This window comes from Mesocricetus auratus, unplaced genomic scaffold, assembly GCF_017639785.1.
Source record: "Mesocricetus auratus isolate SY011 unplaced genomic scaffold, BCM_Maur_2.0 Super-Scaffold_100018, whole genome shotgun sequence".
Lineage (NCBI taxonomy): Eukaryota > Metazoa > Chordata > Mammalia > Rodentia > Cricetidae > Mesocricetus > Mesocricetus auratus.
The window spans coordinates 22995262-23013761 of NW_024429199.1; the positions used below are offsets into that span (position 1 = coordinate 22995262).

Sequence of the window (18500 nt, forward strand, 5' to 3'; positions counted from 1 at the left end):
CTCACAGTTGTCACTTTTACAGAAAAAAGAAGTTCTGCTGAGAGGTGAAGCAACTTCTGCTTATTCGTAAACGACCCATTTGATACTCCGAAATTAAAATGTTAAGCAGCGATCCAGGAAAGTGGAGGATGTCCCACCAGGGTGCACATGCCTCCTTCGGCAGCAAATGTGAGGGAAGCCAGGTTCCACAGAAGGAGTCTCCAGAATTCAGAATTAGCAGACATCTCTGAAATCACCTTTATTCTGCTTGCAAGGATACAATTACTTAGCTACTATTTCACTTGTTCCCATTTAAAAGTTTCAGAGCCTGCCACATTAAACAATGACTTCACTAGCAAATTGCTATATAAGACCATCATAAAACACAAATGTTAAACTAAGACAACTCCTTTTACAGCATTCAGATTAGTGCATTAAAACATTGATTTAAAAAGGCAAATGAGTTCATTGGCAGATGTCTGATTCTTATTCTAATGAAGGATGATAAAAAAACGGATGTCGAGGTTGGGGCAGATAGTGCTGAAGGAGATGATGAGTGAAGATTATTAGCCCATGGGCTTCATCGTCTTGTATTTGTCTTTGTATGTGTGTGTAACTGTCCTACACTATCGAGAAAGATGCTTCCAGTTTAAGTGGGGGAAAAACTGGCACTCTAAATAAACTCTAAATTTAAGTGTCAAACTTGTGTTCAAATTATGTCCCAAATCTGTAACCATGGGAAGGTTACTTTGTGGTGATGACTCAAAGATACTTGTCTAATCAGTGCTCTGTAGAACACAGGTCCAGGCAGTATGAAGATTGCTCAATGCAGGAAGAAATTGGAATAGATAGCAGTATGGGTTTTTCAGACACTTCCTCCAAGTTACATCTAACATTACAGTAACTATATTTTCTTCAGGACACATCAAATTAAATAGACCATATATAAAGTCAATCTATCCTTACTATCTTTTCTATGCAATCTACAGCAAATGCACATATACACATTGGGAAATGGTTCACTGATTCTATTTAGAGACGGCAAAAGCAATCCAATAATGAAAGATCACCAATGATCTGCACTGCTGTGGTCCGCAGGGGGTAACACATCCCACAAACAGGTATGTTAAGGTTTGGTTTTTTGGGAATATTGGCTGGACAAATCAAATTTAAACTTGAAGTTTTAAAAGTAAGACAGCACAGTCTGGGTTCATGTTACACAGTCAGAGAGGTATAAGTGGTGTACACACATCAATCAAATAATTCCCCAAGCTCAGTCAAATAATATAAATAAATTATAAATGAGAGTCATGTACAATGTGAACAAAACCCAACAGTCATTGAACTAACAAGTATGGACGCTATACCAGCAATGGTACTTAGAAAAACCTCCAGTATTAGAAAATATCAGATAGAATTCAAAAGAATCTCCTGCCCCCAATAAAAATGACAAAGTATGGGACCATCCTTTACACCGCAGTCTTAAAATAACAATAGAAAGTGGCCTCGGGAGTCTGCCTACGGAACCTAGACGACGTCATGCGTGCAGTGGTCCTCTCCTTCACCACTCAGCCTTTCAGTCCCCATATGATGAGACAGATAACCACAAGTCCGAGGACGAGGATAAAAATGATGATGCAGAGCGTTTTTCTGGATTTGCGCTGCAGAAGCAAGAGCAAGACACAGACACATTCAGTGCGGTGACCCCACAATAGCTGAAAGTACCTCAAGTTCACTGGAGTCAGTTTGCAGCTCTCGCATTCGGGGTTGCGATCTTTCTCCTTAAAAATCTCTACAACACACACGTTGCTAACAGTTCACAGCTGAAGCATGAGTTGTATTTCACAGATACATATGGACTCCCCATGTTCACGAGACTCCCTTGAGACATAAACTTATAGCTATTGTAAGATCTCTACTACATAATGACATAGTATATAATGATTAATGGCACTCCCAGCTAACAGTTTCCAGAGACTTTGAAGAGACCTCTCTAGTACAAGGACCTTTGTCACTTCAGTCTGGAGGACCACTTGACATGAAAGAAAAGTGGTTAGTAGGGCAGTGGTGGCACACACCTTTAATCGCAGCATTTGGGATGCAGAAGTAGGTGGATCTCTGAGTTCAAGGTAAGCCTGGTCTACGCAGAGAGTTTCAGGACATCCAGGGCTACATACAGAAACTGTCTTAAAAATCAAAACTAAAAAGTGTTGGGGAAGTCCTGTGTATATGTCAATAAATTACTGCTGGCCAATAGGAATCTAGATAGGTGGGGCTAGGAGTCCAGGAGGATTCTGGGAAGGAGAAACACGAGGAGTTGACATGTAACGCCATGGGGTAGGAAGCCTGGAACTATTCTCCGGTAAGAAACATACTTAGATTAACAATTATGGGGTAATTACTTAAGTCAGAGCTAGCCAGTAAGAAACAAGCAAGGCCAACAACTTCATAATTAATACAGCGTCTTGTGTGTTTATTTGGGGACTACAATGCGGCAAAGCCCAGGCGACTGGCGGGGGATAAACCAAAGCGGCTAGCAAAGAAAAAGCTTCTCTTAACAAAAAAGTAACAGGGAAGAATGGGAAATGAGAGCTTTCGAAAGGCTACCAAAGAGGTCTCTCCATATGTTGGGTTGTCACTGTCACTTAAGAGACCATCATGGGATACAGATGGCACAGTTTACAGAGAGCACTAGTAAAATTCACCTTTTTTATCTTTGATGGAAGAAACTGACAATGTTTTCCATCCAGAAGGATGGGAATCGATATGTCAATACTTGGTAATCTTTACTGTTCTGTAAAGCTAGCCCTCATAGAATCATCAAGAATTCTGAGCAATGTCTGTCAGTCAACAGACCCCATCCTTATGCATATTACAAACCCTTCCTCCCTAGGCCCAGACTCCTGAGCACTGCTTCCCGGTCAATAGACTCATTCTTGTGAAAAGGCCACATGTGCTTTACTAAAGAGATGTACTTGGATGTAGCCATGCCTGAAGCTTTCGTGTAATAATTCCTACATGGAAGCTTTTTCCCAAAGTTTTACTGTGTTTAAATGTGTGAAAATAAATTGCCTAGTATCAGACTCCAGAAGTTTTTGATCCAGCACCAGCTAAGTTGTGCTGACCCAAGTTTCATTTGTACCTTACCTGGACTGCTTCCCTGCCATCTGTGATGCTTGCTTCCCACAATGGGAAAAGTATGGAGTAGTAGTCTCTTGCAGGCTTCATGATTTCCTATTTCTGTAGATTCATGTAAGAATACACATGCCCAAACCAATTTTAAATTGACTGGCACATTTCTGATCCTCCCCTTCCACAGAATTCTAAAGTCAGCCTATGCAACCACTTCAAGCATAAGTCAAAACTCTAAGTTTTAAGAAAATGGATTACAGTTAATGTTACCTGATAATTTGCCGCTCTTGACAGCTGCTGGTTTGCCTGTTGAACGTGTACCTCTGCAGTTTCTACATTGGCTTCTATGCTGTCTTTTATTTAAAATAAAACGCACATACACATAGAATTGTTAGACACGAACTGATGTGCCAATAATAAATCACCAAATTTCATTCAGCAGACATGTAAAGAAAAGATGTAACCCAACCAATATACGAATGCATAAGAAAAAGACCTTAATCATCATCTCTAGCTCTATGGGACACAACAAAAGTACAGTCATTTTACAAATATCAGATCCACATCTGCACAAACTCCTGTCCGTTTCTAACCCCAGAGCTTTCACTGTCTCAAGACCAATGCACCAAACAGATAAGCCAGATAAGCCCTCTTCTGCCCAGGTCCGAAGACTTTCATCATCACATAGAAAATAAGCTACCTCAGCTTCTCAAGAACACTCTCCTCAAGACCAAGGAGGGATCCAAACACATTCAGTCCTTTGTATGTTTATTTAGTCAAACTGCCCGGCTAGTTCTTAGTGTTTCTCAGTTTTGTATTTAATTCTGTAAATATAACCCACCTCAAATTATTTACATAAACACAGTGCTCTACCTACTTAGCATGGGACAGTGGGCATCTTCACAGTAAGAATTTGATAACTGTATTCTGTTTTCACTAACCTAACTGCAGTGAAATGTAGTCCTCACCCAGGACACATAGACCTTCTCAGTGTGGCACTCTCCTTTCCAATCTAGGGATACAATAGACACTGACTTGTGGGACTGGAGACTCTTGCTTCTCCCTACCAACTCTCAGTTTTAAAGGTCATTGTGTCATGTTCTTGTAGACAACCGCCCCCCCCCCGCCCCCAGCAGTAGACATTCAAAGATTTCATAGCTTCTTCAGTTCTGGAATACCTTGAGCCCTGACTCAGTGGTGTTCTTTTCAATATTTCTCTTAGTGTCCCAGGTGCTGGTTTCATTAATCAGTGGTGGACCCTTGTAATGAATACCTTGGTCTCGCTATAAATCAACCACTTACTCTGTGTATCTGTGCCCATGTAGATGTGCACATACCTGTGCACATGGGTATGGAGGCCAGAAGTTGACTTCAGGTGTCTTCCTCTGATGTCTTTCTCACTACTTTTTGAGTGAGAATCTAGAGCTCATCAATTCAGCAAGACTAACTGGCCAGTGAGCTCCAGGGGTGCCACTGTGTCTGCCTCTTTAGTTCTAGGGTTAGGGCAAGGGTAGCATGTGCCTACACTATGCTCAGTCTTTTTATGTTGGTGATAAGGATGTAAACTCAGGTTCCCATTGCTCATGTGCCAAGTTATTTTAATAACTGAGCCATTTGCCCAGCTTTACCATACTCTGTGTGTGTGTGTGTGTGTGTGTGTGTGTGTGTGTGTCCACTTTACAACTTTGAAAGAGGGTCAATCACTGGACCTGAAGTTTGCAGGGAGCAAACCTCAAAGTTCCTGCCTTTACACTTCATATTTCTAGGGTTAGGAACATGTGTCGCCACACCCAGCTTCCTCTTCTGTGGACTCTGATCTCAGACCCCCTGCCTACACAACAAGAGCTCTTACCCACTGAACTCTACCTCCAGTTCCCATACTTATTTTTAATGACCTTGTCTATGACCCACCCATTTCCATGGTTACATCCCAAACCGAAAGATTTAATGCCAAGTGTCTCAGTCCCCTGGCATCTAAATGAGCTGCATTAATCTATGAAAAGCTGTTTGGTAGTTGGTAGGACTAATGACCAGGCAAACAGCTAACTATTTCCCATAAAACAAGACAGTATCCAGAATTACAAGTATCATGAGTTCCCCCAGTCCTTAGCATGATATTACTAGATATGGATAAGGAAACTGAAGCCCTGGAAGTAGGCTGGGGCGCCACAGGGGCTCTTATGGTCTCAGTAAGAGGCGGCCCTGATTAAACTATGAGCTTCTGGAGCAGGTGGATCTTGCTTCAATCGGCAGGATTGCAAACCAAGGCAGGGGCAGCAGACTGTAGAGACGATGCCTTTGATTTCAGAGGAGCCCAACGAATAGAAAGCAAGTGATTGCTTGCTTGAAATAGCTGCTGCAGGTGAACTACAGTTAACCTGCTCCCACCTCACAGTCCACACCAGCAGGACTCACCAATCACATCTCCTTGTTCATGAATCATCATGCCCAAGTCTTTAAAGATTTCATTAATGTCCATAATATCAGCCTAAGATGAGAAAAAAGCACACATTATGCATTATTAGAAATTCAGCCCCCACTCCCACAAATGAGGAAATTCAAAAGAGAAAGAAAGGAACGATTTTGTCCCCACTCACACATATATAAGTATGCATTTGGAAGTAATATATAAATCTTGGGCACATTAGAAAAATATACTACTATACGCAATCCTAGCAAAAGAGCTCCCGGATGACCACTAGTTATCCAGAGTAAATCTGTGACACTTGCTTTATTAAGGGAACAGGATGGAAATTGGGGACCTATAGTGGAGCAAGGCCATGGAGCACTAAGTCCAACCTGTTTTCTTGTGACAGGAAATATTTTCTTAAAGAATATGGATATTATTATATTTCAATAAAAAATTTGCCTATCGGTTCGACACTTTTGATGAATAAAATTATGTATAAGTGTAAAACCCTACATTAATAAACTTGAATACCCAACAGACTATAGTGAAACTATAAATGTCATTAGTGGGTAAACAAATTATAAATTTATCGGCAGAAGAAATTACAGCTTTACATTTCTTAATTATACATACTTAATTTTTCCCAAGGAATGACTTTATTTAACCGTGTAAGGAAGTTTGCACACCTACCGTGGCCTTAGTTTCCCCATCTGTAAAGTGTCACTGTTAGCAAGTGTAAGGAGCTTTTACGAGGACGGAATGAGAAAATGACAGTTATCACAGCACCTTGGCACATGGAAGACCTTCAGTGAACAGCAGCTACTGGTAACTATTATTAACCCACTTATTAGGGCCAGATTGGTTCCCCAAGAACTACAACTTAACAAATCCTTCGTCTCTGTGATGCAATAGACACCCCCAAAGGAAGCACAGTTCTTTTAATGCTGTTGTGAAAGTCTTACTCATGGAGGGATGGTGTGTACAGGCTGAAGGATGTCAGTTCCCCAGACTCCCTGGACAGAGGTTTATTTCTAGAATGGTATTTTCTCAACACTAAGGAGAACCGTGAGTGATTTAACGATGTGGAAGGAATATGGCCTCTCACTCTAGCACCAACAGCACCGTTTCTTAAACAGGAATTATTCCAAATTCTACAACTAGAAATTTCACTAAACTGACAGATGTTCTTAAAAGTTTTCCTCCCCAGCATTATCCGGTTCTGTGAACATGCCCAAAGAACACAGCAGCAGCAGGGCATGCCTGTAAGGCTTACTTCCAGCTGCCTGATTGAAGACTCTCTCTCATGGATAAGGCGGAGGTCATCCTCTGTAATCTCTTCATCTTGGACCTGCACTTGAGGCTGTGTTTGACTATAAAAATAAATACAGAAAGAAGTATTATCCACTACATGGGACATTTTGATCCTCACGACCAGAATATTGCTCATTTTAAAAAGTGCCAAAATAAGTTAAGCATGGTGGTACATGCCTATAATCCCAGTGTGCAACAGATGAGGCAGAAAGATCTGGAATTACTTAGTCCTGGCAACACGGTGAATCCTAGGCTAACCTGGACAACACAGTGATATCTTGCCTCCAAAAAACCTCAATAAACAAATAAACTTCTAAGTATAGATATTTTATCCAAACCTTATCTCAATTTCATTATACTCATGATTTCATCATTATAGGTTTAAATTCACTTAAGTATTAAAAAATTATACTTGCCAATTTTGCATATGAATATTTAAAATTAAGTAAATAAATTTATTTGGGTGACATATGTGCACATTACATTTTAAAAACTTTATATTTATTTTTCCAAAATTTACTATTTATTTATAAATAAAAAGCTGTCTATGCTATAATAAAATACAAGGTTACATGTGTTCTGCTCCATGAACTATAATATATGAAACTTGAAAATTATCTTTTGATTTACAAAGTGTTTCTTTTTTCTCCTACCTTTCCCAGGACACAAGACTCTTTTCCTTCGAGCTGTCTTCTGGAAAACCACCCTGAATAATTTAGTTAGAAGACAGAAAGAAAGCAAGAATAAGGAAAAGTAAACGCTCAAATTTCCCCTTAAGATGGCTGATCTGTATTTTGTATGGGTATGTGTTCATGTGTGTGTGTACACATGCGAGTGTGTGAATACATGTGAGTGTGTGCCTGTGTGTGCATACATATGGGTGTGTGCACATGCAATGGGAGCAGGAAAGGATATGTTCTTTCTAATTTTCTAGGTCAATTGCTTAAGTAAAGACAAAATAATATCTTAAACTGATGAGGATGGAATTCACTATTACAAGAACCAAATAACAAATGTAATTTAACTAATACTTAATGTCATTGTAAAACCTCTACATTAGTGACTGAAATAGCAACTAATGGTGGATCCTGTAAGAATTACAAACTAGATTAACTCAAAAGTTCATTTTATCCTTTCCAGGCTCATATTCACTTTCAGAATCCCTTGGCACATGCCCTGAGTTCATCACCATACCCCGGCACACACCCAAGCACCAAGCCTCAAACCGACTTGCCATGAAAAGTCCACCTGGACCTGCACTCTAACCTTTGACAAGACAGGTTTTTCTGTTTTTCAGGAGTCTGTACTCTGCTATTACTCCACAAGGAATAACTACAACAATACACAACACTATTCTCAAAACCTGGGGTGAGAACCCCTTAAATAGTCACAGATTTGAGAGGGTCACAGACCACTACAACTTTGTACATCAGGATGATGCTAATGCCACATTCACTGCATCACTCACAATACTCACCGATACCCTGGAGCCGGCTCTCACTCGAGCAACAAACTCTTTCTCTCTCTCAGCAGCTTGCCTCTGGGCCTTTTGAAAGTTTGTCAGCGATGTTGTGAATTCCGCCACTAATCTGTCCTTCTGTATCTTTCTTTGACGCTAGAGGGAAGGGAGAAAACTGAACCAAACGGAGAAGCTCACTAGGATTTGCAGTAGTTGCTTCACTGCTCTTTGGCTCTTTATTTGATCCTAAAATTGCCACTCAGTCCCCAGTTACAGAAACCATCTGATGGACTCTCAGGAACCTTTATAATGGCTTCAAACACCTGCACTTTTATCTTAAGGCAAAATGGGCTTCTGTGCAGGATTTCTCACCTTTAGTGTGGCTGACAAGTGGGTTTTAAGATTAAATTTAGGTAATCATCCTTTTAGGCAATAAAATCTATGCACACATATACACTAAGTAAACAAGGAGCTAACTTGTACCCACAGGCACATCTTGAGTGCATGCAGCTGGGGGTGTGTGTGGGGGCAACAGCCCTACAAAGCCAGGATGCAATTACACAGGAGGCATTTTCTCAGTATGTACTTAATTATGGGTCAGGGCAACTACATGGAAATAATTTCTGTTTTATGAAACTACATGATACTACCTGAACGACTAAATACAGTTTTGTGTTCTGGTTGGTAACTAATCTAAAATACAATGTTTTTTGTTGCCTAATTTCCTTTGTAGCATAACCATTCAAAGACCTGACCACACATTTCATTTCTTTCACATTCAATTCTTCAAAACATGTGTTTGAAAGCCTGGTACCTGTTCACTGGGGGTGGTGGGCAGTGATCCAAACTCTTTGATGTACTTATCTGTTTCTTTTGCAAGTTGGTTAGTATATTGCTGCTTTTGCTGCCTAAGGTGAAAAGAAAAAAAAAAAACAAAGAGAAACAGAAGGCAAAAATACATTATCACCCAAGAAAAACCCTGCCACTTGTGTCAACATTAGTAAATGGTTGTAGAAGAACTAGCTTTTTGTCTGGGCATTTATAGTTTCAAACTATAAACTGTAAAAGTACTCATAGCATTCAGAACAGGCAGTCAATTTCTTCTGCCAAACCAAATCTTTAGGTTCTATTTTTCTGATAAATACTAAGAACCATGACATAGAAGGGTCTTCATTCACCTAAAATAACCATGCTTAGAGAAACATGAATTGTTATTACCTATAAGTATAGATCATTAGCTATAGATGAAAATAACTCCAGTGAGAAGGGCATGTAGTCAGGACAGAGGTGACTGTCTGGTCCTTTATATTTGAAAGACTGAAAATGTGTACAGCTCTTATCTGTGCCTCCCTAGTAGAGCATCTGAGAAAGAAAGACTATTTGATTTTGTCCAGTTTCCAGGTATGAGGTACATTTTCTATGTCTTATTTCTTTCTATGAATACAAGTGCAAAGATGGAGAGAAGTGGTGACAGTACAAATTTACTAGTTGTTAAACTTGATGTAGAAAATCTAACATGGCTTCCTTATAAGTAGACTGAATACAAAGAAAGGGGGGGGTGTAAATTATACCTATACCTGTATTTTCCTAGGTATCTTATAAAGAAAAGAGTATGAATTTTAATGAGAAAATTTGATATTCAACAATATAATCTTGTATTAAAGGGATGCTTAGAAACGACACCAAGACCTCCCTTGTACATCCCTTATGTTACACATGAACTGCCAGTGAGGCTCACAATAAAAAGGTGCTCAGATGCAGATGCCTGCATAGAGCTAGTGAAGAAGGAAAATAACCAGCTCACAGTTCTAGACACCAAACCACCTTGCTTGGACGTGCTTCCCTAAGTCTTTAGAACAGGATAGTCAAAGTTCTCAAAATGCATGATCATTGTCTATGGATTCAAAATGTCCACTGCTGATGCCACATAAATAATGTGACTATTTAGTATGTACTTCCATTGCATTGCATTTCAATGAGTGTTTGTGTATTAGCTATGATTCTCCCCCAACACTTACTTTATTCTAGAGAATAAAATATAAACTACAGACAACTACAAATACTTCAAATGGTACTTCTTAAAAACATGAGTTTATATTATATATCTTTTCATATCTTATTTTACTTTTATTCTAGCTAATGTTATATGGAGATAATGCTGTGTGTGTGTACATATATATGTGTATATGTGTTTGTGCATGTGTGTTTGTGAATCTGTATGTATATGTTTGTCTGTGTCCCTGTGTGTATATATACATGCATGCGCAGCCGTGTGTGTGTGTGTGTGTGTGTGTGTGTGTGTGTGTGTGTGTGTGTATCACTTGTAATCTGTAGCTACCTAAAGTGCTTAGAACTTAAGAAGTTCTGAATAATATTGGGCAGATCATCAAGGCCCTAAAAGAAAGATTTCCCTTATGAGCAACTAAAAATGGTTCTGTGTGTGGACATCACTCAAATTTTACAAAGTTCAGATGAGAAAAGATGACAAACACTATGAAATCTATAAAACACACAAAGTACTATTATTATTTCTCTACTGGCATATTTACTGATACATATGTAACGTGAGTGTGTGTGTGTGTGTGTGTGTGTGTGTGTGTGTGTGTGTGTGTGTGTTTGGAAGTTTTGACAGAGTTTCACTGTGCAGCCCAAGATGATCTGGAACTTACTCTGGAGCTCAGACTGGCTTTACATTCTCAACAATATTTTTGCCTTTTCTCCAATAAAAACCTATTATAGAAGCATCATAAAAATAGTTTTCTCTTTTCTCTGTCTGAAAAAAAAAGCTGAGTGATTGTGCACAAGTGCGGGTATTTAATCCCATCATCCCAGCACTTAGAAGTCAGAGCCAGGTGAATTTCTGTGAGTTTGAAGCCATCCTGGTCTACAGAGCGAGTTCCAGAATAGCCAGGGCAGCTACACAGAGAAACCCTGATTCCAAAAACAACAAAGAAACAAAAAACCCAAAAAGCAAAACTTACAGTTGCTGCCTCAGTTCCTGTGAGTCTTGGGGTGTTCCAAGTTGATTCAGAGTCCTTTGGATTTCCACAGCTATGGTAACAGAAAATTAATGAATAATTGTTACAAAAGTAACAGCCACGGAAAAATATTACATTAGAAGCAATTAGGTAATTAAATGATGAAAAGAAAGCAAAGCAAAGCATAATGATAGATAATAACAATTTGAAACAAAAAGAAAAAAGAAGTGGTTTGTTGCCGGCTAATCAGTAACAGCAACAGACTAATTTTCCCAGAGAAAACTGAGTTTCGAGAATACTGACATGTGAAACTTGCTCATGTCCAAAATGGCAGCAATCTCGTCCCTGTGCTACAAGGACTGAATGGAGAGCAAAGCTATGCTGTTGTCTTAGAGGATGCATTTAATTGACAAGTGCATGGATGCAGATGGAGGGGAAGGCATGGGACACAGGATCCAGCCCAGAAAAGTTAAGAAAAGTATCATGAAGACCCAGTGAGGATTCAGAGAAACAGATGCTGCAAAAAGGGATTCAAACAAGAACCTAAAATATCTGTGTTCTTCTGGAGGACACTCCCCAGAGCGCCAATGGGGTGACATCTCTGTTGGTTTGGAATAGTAATTAGAAGAACAACCTCCAGTTTGGAGACTCAGTTGTCTAATTCTGTACTTAGATGCAGAGTGAAATGACCAGATTACTACTATATACCACAAGTACAAAGTAAAATATTTATAGGTAAGGACTAGAACTATATTTTTATCCATTTCTGTATTTACAGGACTGATCATTGTATTGATACTCAATGGATATTTTTATAGCACAACTATAAAAATGTATTGAATAGATCAATTATTTAAGAAATACCATGCATTTCTAAAATACAAAAGTAGGAAGTGATTTTAAAATTGCTAAGTGCTCATCTGTAATTAATTCACTCATTCAGTAATCCCTGGCTAACCTCTGTTCTGGATATGAACAGCAATTCTGCAGTGTCCTTTGATTAGAGCAGGTGTATGCGTGAAAATCAACTAAATCATTGAACACTAGATAAAGGCATATGGAAACATAAATCTGAAATTACCAAATCCATTCCATTTATATGTGTGCGTGCGTACACATATATACATATAAATGTATGTGATATTGACTCAATCTCATTTTACAAAGACATTGATAGCCATAGAGAATAACTGATGTCCAAGAAACTTTATCTATTTGGTAAAGGAGCTGGGATTAAACTAGTGATTTCCTGGCTTTCAAAATTGTATTATTTCAGTGTGGTAGACGTACTGAAAGAAAAGGTCACTTCATGGTCTGAGTCTGTGATGACCAAGGAGACAAAAGTCCAGCGTGCCTAACTTGAAGAAGCAAAGGAGAGGCGCCAGGGGGAGGTTCTATGTACCGGGCACCCCCCAGTGAGGTCCATGCATCACCAGGGCACAGCAAGGCCCTCTCTATGCAGATGAAACTAGCCTGCTTTTGTTTCCCCGTGGTACTGTGGGCTAACAAAATTCTAGAGTCATCATTTTACACACCACTATCACTACCTTCTCATACCAGGGTCATCAAATGCCCTGATAAGCTCAGGATCTTGTTTTGTAGTTTTCCAACCTAAGATGGCTAATTAAATACAAAGAGTAAACACAAACAATAACATGAAGAACTTGTAGGAAATCATGCATTGCCTGCAAAAGTCTAAAGTATTGACTGTCAGATGCCTTAACAGAAAAGCTAATATCTCTGTTCTGACTTGTTAAATATTAACTAAATTCTGTATTCACAAGCTCCACTCAGCCCTGAGTGTACTAAGAACTCCCTATGTTACTATTTGCCATAAACCGAAGTCTATTTGCTGTAAATACTTAACAGTGTTGCAACCTTTCCACAAAGGGTGCCTGGGCATCAAGCTGAAACCCTGTGATTTTCAGAAAGTATGTGTTACTAGTGCCTGGGAGGCACAGGCTTGAGCAGGTTCTTCTTATCTGTTAAGTTAATTTAGAAGCTAGATTGCAGTGACTGCATTGCTGATGAACTTCCTTGTAGAAGACTCAATAAACATGGTGTTATTTTGTGAGCCTGCGGCTTCCACACTCTTGGAGAGGAATGAGGATAACTGGCTAAAGGGATTCCCTTGGCCCAGCTCAGCTGACCACACAGCATGAAGAAGCCTGAGGGAAAAATGCACCTTCAGGGAAAGGGCAAGATGCTATGAGACTGGTGGCAGGCAGGCCAGTGATAATGATCCTCCCCGCCCTTCTCTAGATGGTTCCATTTCAATTTATGGTCTAGGGTGTTTTGAGTTTACAGGATGGCCACATTTCATTTCAATTGGAATAAATTCAATTAAGCGAAAACATGAAGCAGCAATATTAAGGAATACTTTTCAAATTACAAAAGGGATTCTAGACATTCCTAATTTACTACATAAGAAGAAAATGTAAATCAAGACTTCCCATGAGAATGAAATAAAAAATAGTAACTTTTGCCATCGTCTGCCATTTTGTACTGTCTGTACTATTGCTCACTTCCAGGGAGGGGGCGCTATGGGATATACTACAGTTTTCACAACAGAAATGCAACAGTAGCTCCAACACATCCACCTAAAGTGCATTATTGTTTCATCAAAAACAAGCAATTCCTACTCTCTCTTCCTGTTAAGTATGTGTGAGTGTGCTGCCCTCTAGTGGACTAGGACATAAGAAAAATGCTTTTTAACAAAGTGTACACTTTCGGTCATAAAATTGCAGGTACACTGGATGAGGGCTATGAAGCCTTGCAGTCTGGGGAATGTGGAGCTCTTGCAAATGTTTGACAAGTGACTATGACAGGCTGTTGGGGACAACAGACCCTGCTCTAACCCACACAGAGCACCTTCAAATAACCTCCAAACAGCTGAGGGCAAGCTGTACCACCATCGTATTTTAACAGAAAATGAACCTCTCACTGAATCCAGAGTGACAGAGTTATGACATGTCAGAAACAAAATGGTTGGTGAAACCTTTGTGTGACCCTGACGCTCAGATTCAGTCTTTAATCCCACAGAGGACGGACAAGTCCGCACCAACCAGGAAAGGCCACCGGCAAGGGCACCCGAGTCAGCCCGGCTCGGAAATGTGATCCCACTTCCTGCTGCTGACTCTGGGCATTGACCTCATCACTCCAGCCACCGCTACTTGGCATCGTCAAGCACAGAAACCACCCGGTTCCCACCCGTCATTAACTCTGGCTGATAACAACGTGAAGAAGCAGCTCCTACTGGAGACAGCGAGAGCCAACACACGGACACTAACAGAAGCAAGCAGTTGTCATTCTTTCTTCTGAGTCAGACCTAAATAGTAAGAAAATCCTTATCAACCACTGTGACTCGTGCTTGAGTGGAATTCAATAGCATCAATGTCTTGGTTCGTTTTGTGTCCACTTGACACAAGCTAGAATCAGTAAGAGGGACTCTCAATTGAGAAAATGCCTCCATGAAATCAGGCTGTAGCAAGCACAGAGCACATTTTTAAAAGCAGGGGTGGAACCAGCCCTGCATGGTGGTCCTGGGTTCCATAAAAAAGCAGGCTGAGCAAGCCATGAGGAGCATGGCAGTAAGCAGCACTCCTCCATGGCCTCTGCACCAGCTACTGCCTCCGGGTTCCTGCCTGGTTTGAGTTCCTACCTTGGCTTCCCTCAATGGATTGTGATTCAGGACATGCAAACCCAATAAACCCTTTCCTCCCCAAGTTGCTTTTGGCCATGGTGCTTTATCATAGTAATAGGCATTTTAGCTGCAATAAATAGTCTGCAATATAGTGCCAGAATTAGAGGTAATGATATCAACAGGAAGACGAGAGTTACGTCTTAATTAGGAGGGATGAATCAGCTAGTACCTGATGGTGGCATGTACTCAACAGCTGTTACAAGTGACGTAACTGAAACATTAAGAAGCCTTAAACATTAAAAGACTCAAACCTTCCCTCATCTATCAGTTTCTCCCTGTGTTGCTGAGTGGTTAGGAGTATTACAAAGAAATGTATGGGAAAACTGGAAATGACCTAGATCTCTATAAGAATGTAAGACATTTTTACTTGTTAGTGAGAGCTGAAATTCAGGTTCATCATGGAGCATGAGGGGTACAGGGAATGCTCACTTAGTTGAAAAAGTGTAAGTCATCAACACAAAACAGGTTTAAGAGTTAAAGTCAAATGAACTTGGTCTATTTAATATCGCTAAGACTGTACTCTAATTCCAAAAAAGCAGATCACACATGGAAGTTTTCCAGAGCATGCGTTTGTTCACACGTACACACGTACACACACACACACACACACACACACACACACACACACACACACACTGGCTGCTGAAAGCGCAGTGGCCTCTTTTCAAAGTGTTTTATCTCTTGTCCTGTCTTGTGACTTCAGCAGAAGGGAGATAATTGTCTGGGAGGCTTCAAGCAAACCATGGAGGGCATCTCCTGGTGGAGAGGCAAGAGAAGCCTTTGGCTCCAGAGGCCCAGTGGCTAGCTCCCGGCCTTCTGCCGCCCAGCTCAGCATCCCTTCATGCAGAAATACCACCCTTGGTCTGTAAAGCAATCCCAGGTCTAGAACATGTCTAGTTTTCTCATCAGCTGCGCACCCCAGGGAGAAAGCCATGTAAGTCAGCAAAGTAACAAATACCATCAGTTTACTGCTACCCTGGATTGACAGAGGTAATTCTGTGGGTCTGGATTTTAATAATAGAGCTCAAGAGTAACTGGGTTTTGTTTGTTTTTGTTTTAAACTGGATTTCCAGACAAGCAGATATGACAGGCTGGGCTTCTTGGCAAGGGTACTTTGCATTCTGTTTTAACACACGCACTGCTGAGCCACTCTGCTCTTGGGTAAATTGCTGAGTTGTTTGGTGAGGTCTTGGCTTTACAGGGTGGATCTGAGTGAGAAGCCAACAGAGAAGGACCTGGCTGTGGAGGTGTCCTACCCCTTGCAGTAATCCAGCATTCTTGATATGAGATTGCTGGTGATATCCCCATCTCCCTTTTCTTACACACAGGAGGTAGCCCGGGCATTCTGTCTGAAAGCAGCAGCAGAGGACAAGCTGTGTCACCAGCTCACCTCAAACATACAGGCAGTGATTTCTGAACCCATACCTCTGTCCCAGTGGCTGAGCTATGCTCACTGCCAGGATAGCACTCGGCGTTTCTAAGTCACCACAGACAGGTGTCTGTTTCTGTCAGGAATGCAGTGGAAGCTTGGCTCTGCATCTTTCCCTCCTTCCCTCCACCCATCCAGGTGCACAGAACAGACACGAAGGGGAGGGGTAGGAAATCCCTATTAATTATATTTCCAGAGGAATTAAAGTAAGCTTAAGACGGGATAGACGTAGGCCAAAGGACCAGAAACAAGCTGGTACCAGGCAGGCAGCCAACCACATGGATAGGCAGGGATCCAGAACCAGTGCTAAGTCAAGTAAGGGAGGAAGAGCCGCTGTCACACACACAGCCCCACTCGGAATGGAGCATCCCTGATGCAAATTCAAAACTGGTTCTGAACAGGTACACAGTGACACGAGAAGGAAACTGTGAACTGTGACTTCTTTCCTGTACAAAATCACTATAAAAAGATTGTACGTAATTATCTTTAGACCATGTATTGTATGAAGTTTTTTTCTCTTTTGGGGGGTCCACCACTCGGCTGCCAAATGAATCACACACAGAGGCTTATTCTTAAGTTACCAATGCCCGGCCTTAGCTTGGCTTGTTTCATGCCAGCTTTTCTTAATGTTAAAGAGCCTTGTGTCTCTGGGCTTTTCCTGTTCTCTTACTTCTGTAAATCTTACTCTTACTCGGTGGATTGCTGTGTAGCTGGAAGGCTGGGTGGCTGGGTGGTTGGCCCCTGCCGTCCTCTTCCCCTTGTTCTCTTGCTCCTCCCCCTTCCTCCTTCTATTTATACTCGGCCTGCCAGCCCCGCCTATCGTTGCTTCTGCCTCGCTATTGGCCATTCAGCTCTTTGTTAGGCCATCAGGTGTTTTAGACAAGCAAAGAATCACAGCTTTACTAAGTGCAGCATAAACCAAAGTCACACAACTGAAAATCATATTCTGCCACACCACGTGTTCAAGGTATATATGCAACATAATTAAGTTCCAACCTGAAAGAGGAAGAGGAAGAGAGAAGAAAGAGAGGGAGATTCCCCTCCCACTGGCTAGTGCTGGGCAGTAAAGAACAGGGCGGTCTGCCAAGGCAGGTGGGTAGAGGAGATGTGAACTTAACGGAAGCCTAGCTGTTTCCTAAAAGGAGAGGAACAGCTTGGAAAGAGGTGGCTGTGTATCTTGGGACACTAATATTACCGAATGATCAAGACTTGGGAACAACCCTCCAAAGCCAAGACAATCCTGGGAGGCAAAGAAGAAAGTAATTACGTCATTTCCCCTGCCCTGGGTGGAGCCCAGACTGGGGAAGGGGGGTTCCTTGAGCAGGGTAAAGGATCGTTTTCTTTTCTACACATCAACCTCTTGACCAGAAAATCAAAGTCACCCCTGGGGACGAAGAGGCACTGCAGCTACACAAAAGATGATCCTAAAATGTGCAAAGGAAGACCACGAAAGAACGTGAAGACCCCGTCAGATAGTGAGCACTACAGAGGTTAGAGCTAGCGGCACCCAGGAAAGAAAGAAAGAAAAGGCAAATTCTGAAATGAAGTCTGAGGGGTACCAGAGGATTTGATGTGCAGAAAGTGCCAAAACCCATCTCCTCTTTCCAAAGCCGTTTTAGGCATTCTGGTACCTTGGCCACACTTGTCTCTTTTGGTAGCTGTAGCTCTTGGCTCACTTTTATCTTGCTCGCCCAAACCCTGTCTTAAATCCTGAGGGTTCCAATACAAAAGTGGATGATCCTTCCACTGCTCCCCAAAATGACTTCACCCTTGGGCCATGACTGCATGCTCCTAGCATTTGTCACGTGCTGTGCCTCGTGCACAATTCCAGTGTCATGCGAGGAGTATCACTTACAATCACACCTCCTGTGCATGCAGCTCTGTCTCTCTGGCATGCTGGCTCCACAAGCCTACTCTCTACCAGCCCCGCCTCTTCCCACCTTCCTCTCTACTGGCCTTTCAATACAACACGCGCTATAGTCTATCACCTGTATCTGCTCCCGTGCACACATCCTCTAGTCTAATCACTTTGACACATCTAAAACCATGCACCCTCTGCTTCCGCAGTGTCACTGTGAAGCCACCGGCCAAACCCTTGT

At 41.4% G+C, this 18500-nt stretch overlaps 1 protein-coding gene across 2 annotated transcripts in view; it reads right to left on the bottom strand.

Moving 5' to 3' along the window:
• Positions 1–213: 213 nt before the first annotated feature.
• Stx7 (syntaxin 7) overlaps positions 214–18500 on the bottom strand; it is a 38436-nt gene continuing 20149 nt past the window's right edge. For both annotated transcript variants that reach the window (XM_040758302.1, XM_040758301.1), the window contains exons 3-10: positions 11273–11342; positions 9106–9199; positions 8310–8447; positions 7486–7538; positions 6795–6891; positions 5527–5599; positions 3382–3464; positions 214–1640 (exon numbers count right to left, since the gene is read on the bottom strand). In XM_040758302.1, the coding sequence (XP_040614236.1) occupies positions 1548–1640; positions 3382–3464; positions 5527–5599; positions 6795–6891; positions 7486–7538; positions 8310–8447; positions 9106–9199; positions 11273–11342 (701 nt within the window). In that variant the 3' untranslated portion in view covers positions 214–1547. The remainder of the gene's footprint in view (positions 1641–3381; positions 3465–5526; positions 5600–6794; positions 6892–7485; positions 7539–8309; positions 8448–9105; positions 9200–11272; positions 11343–18500) is intronic.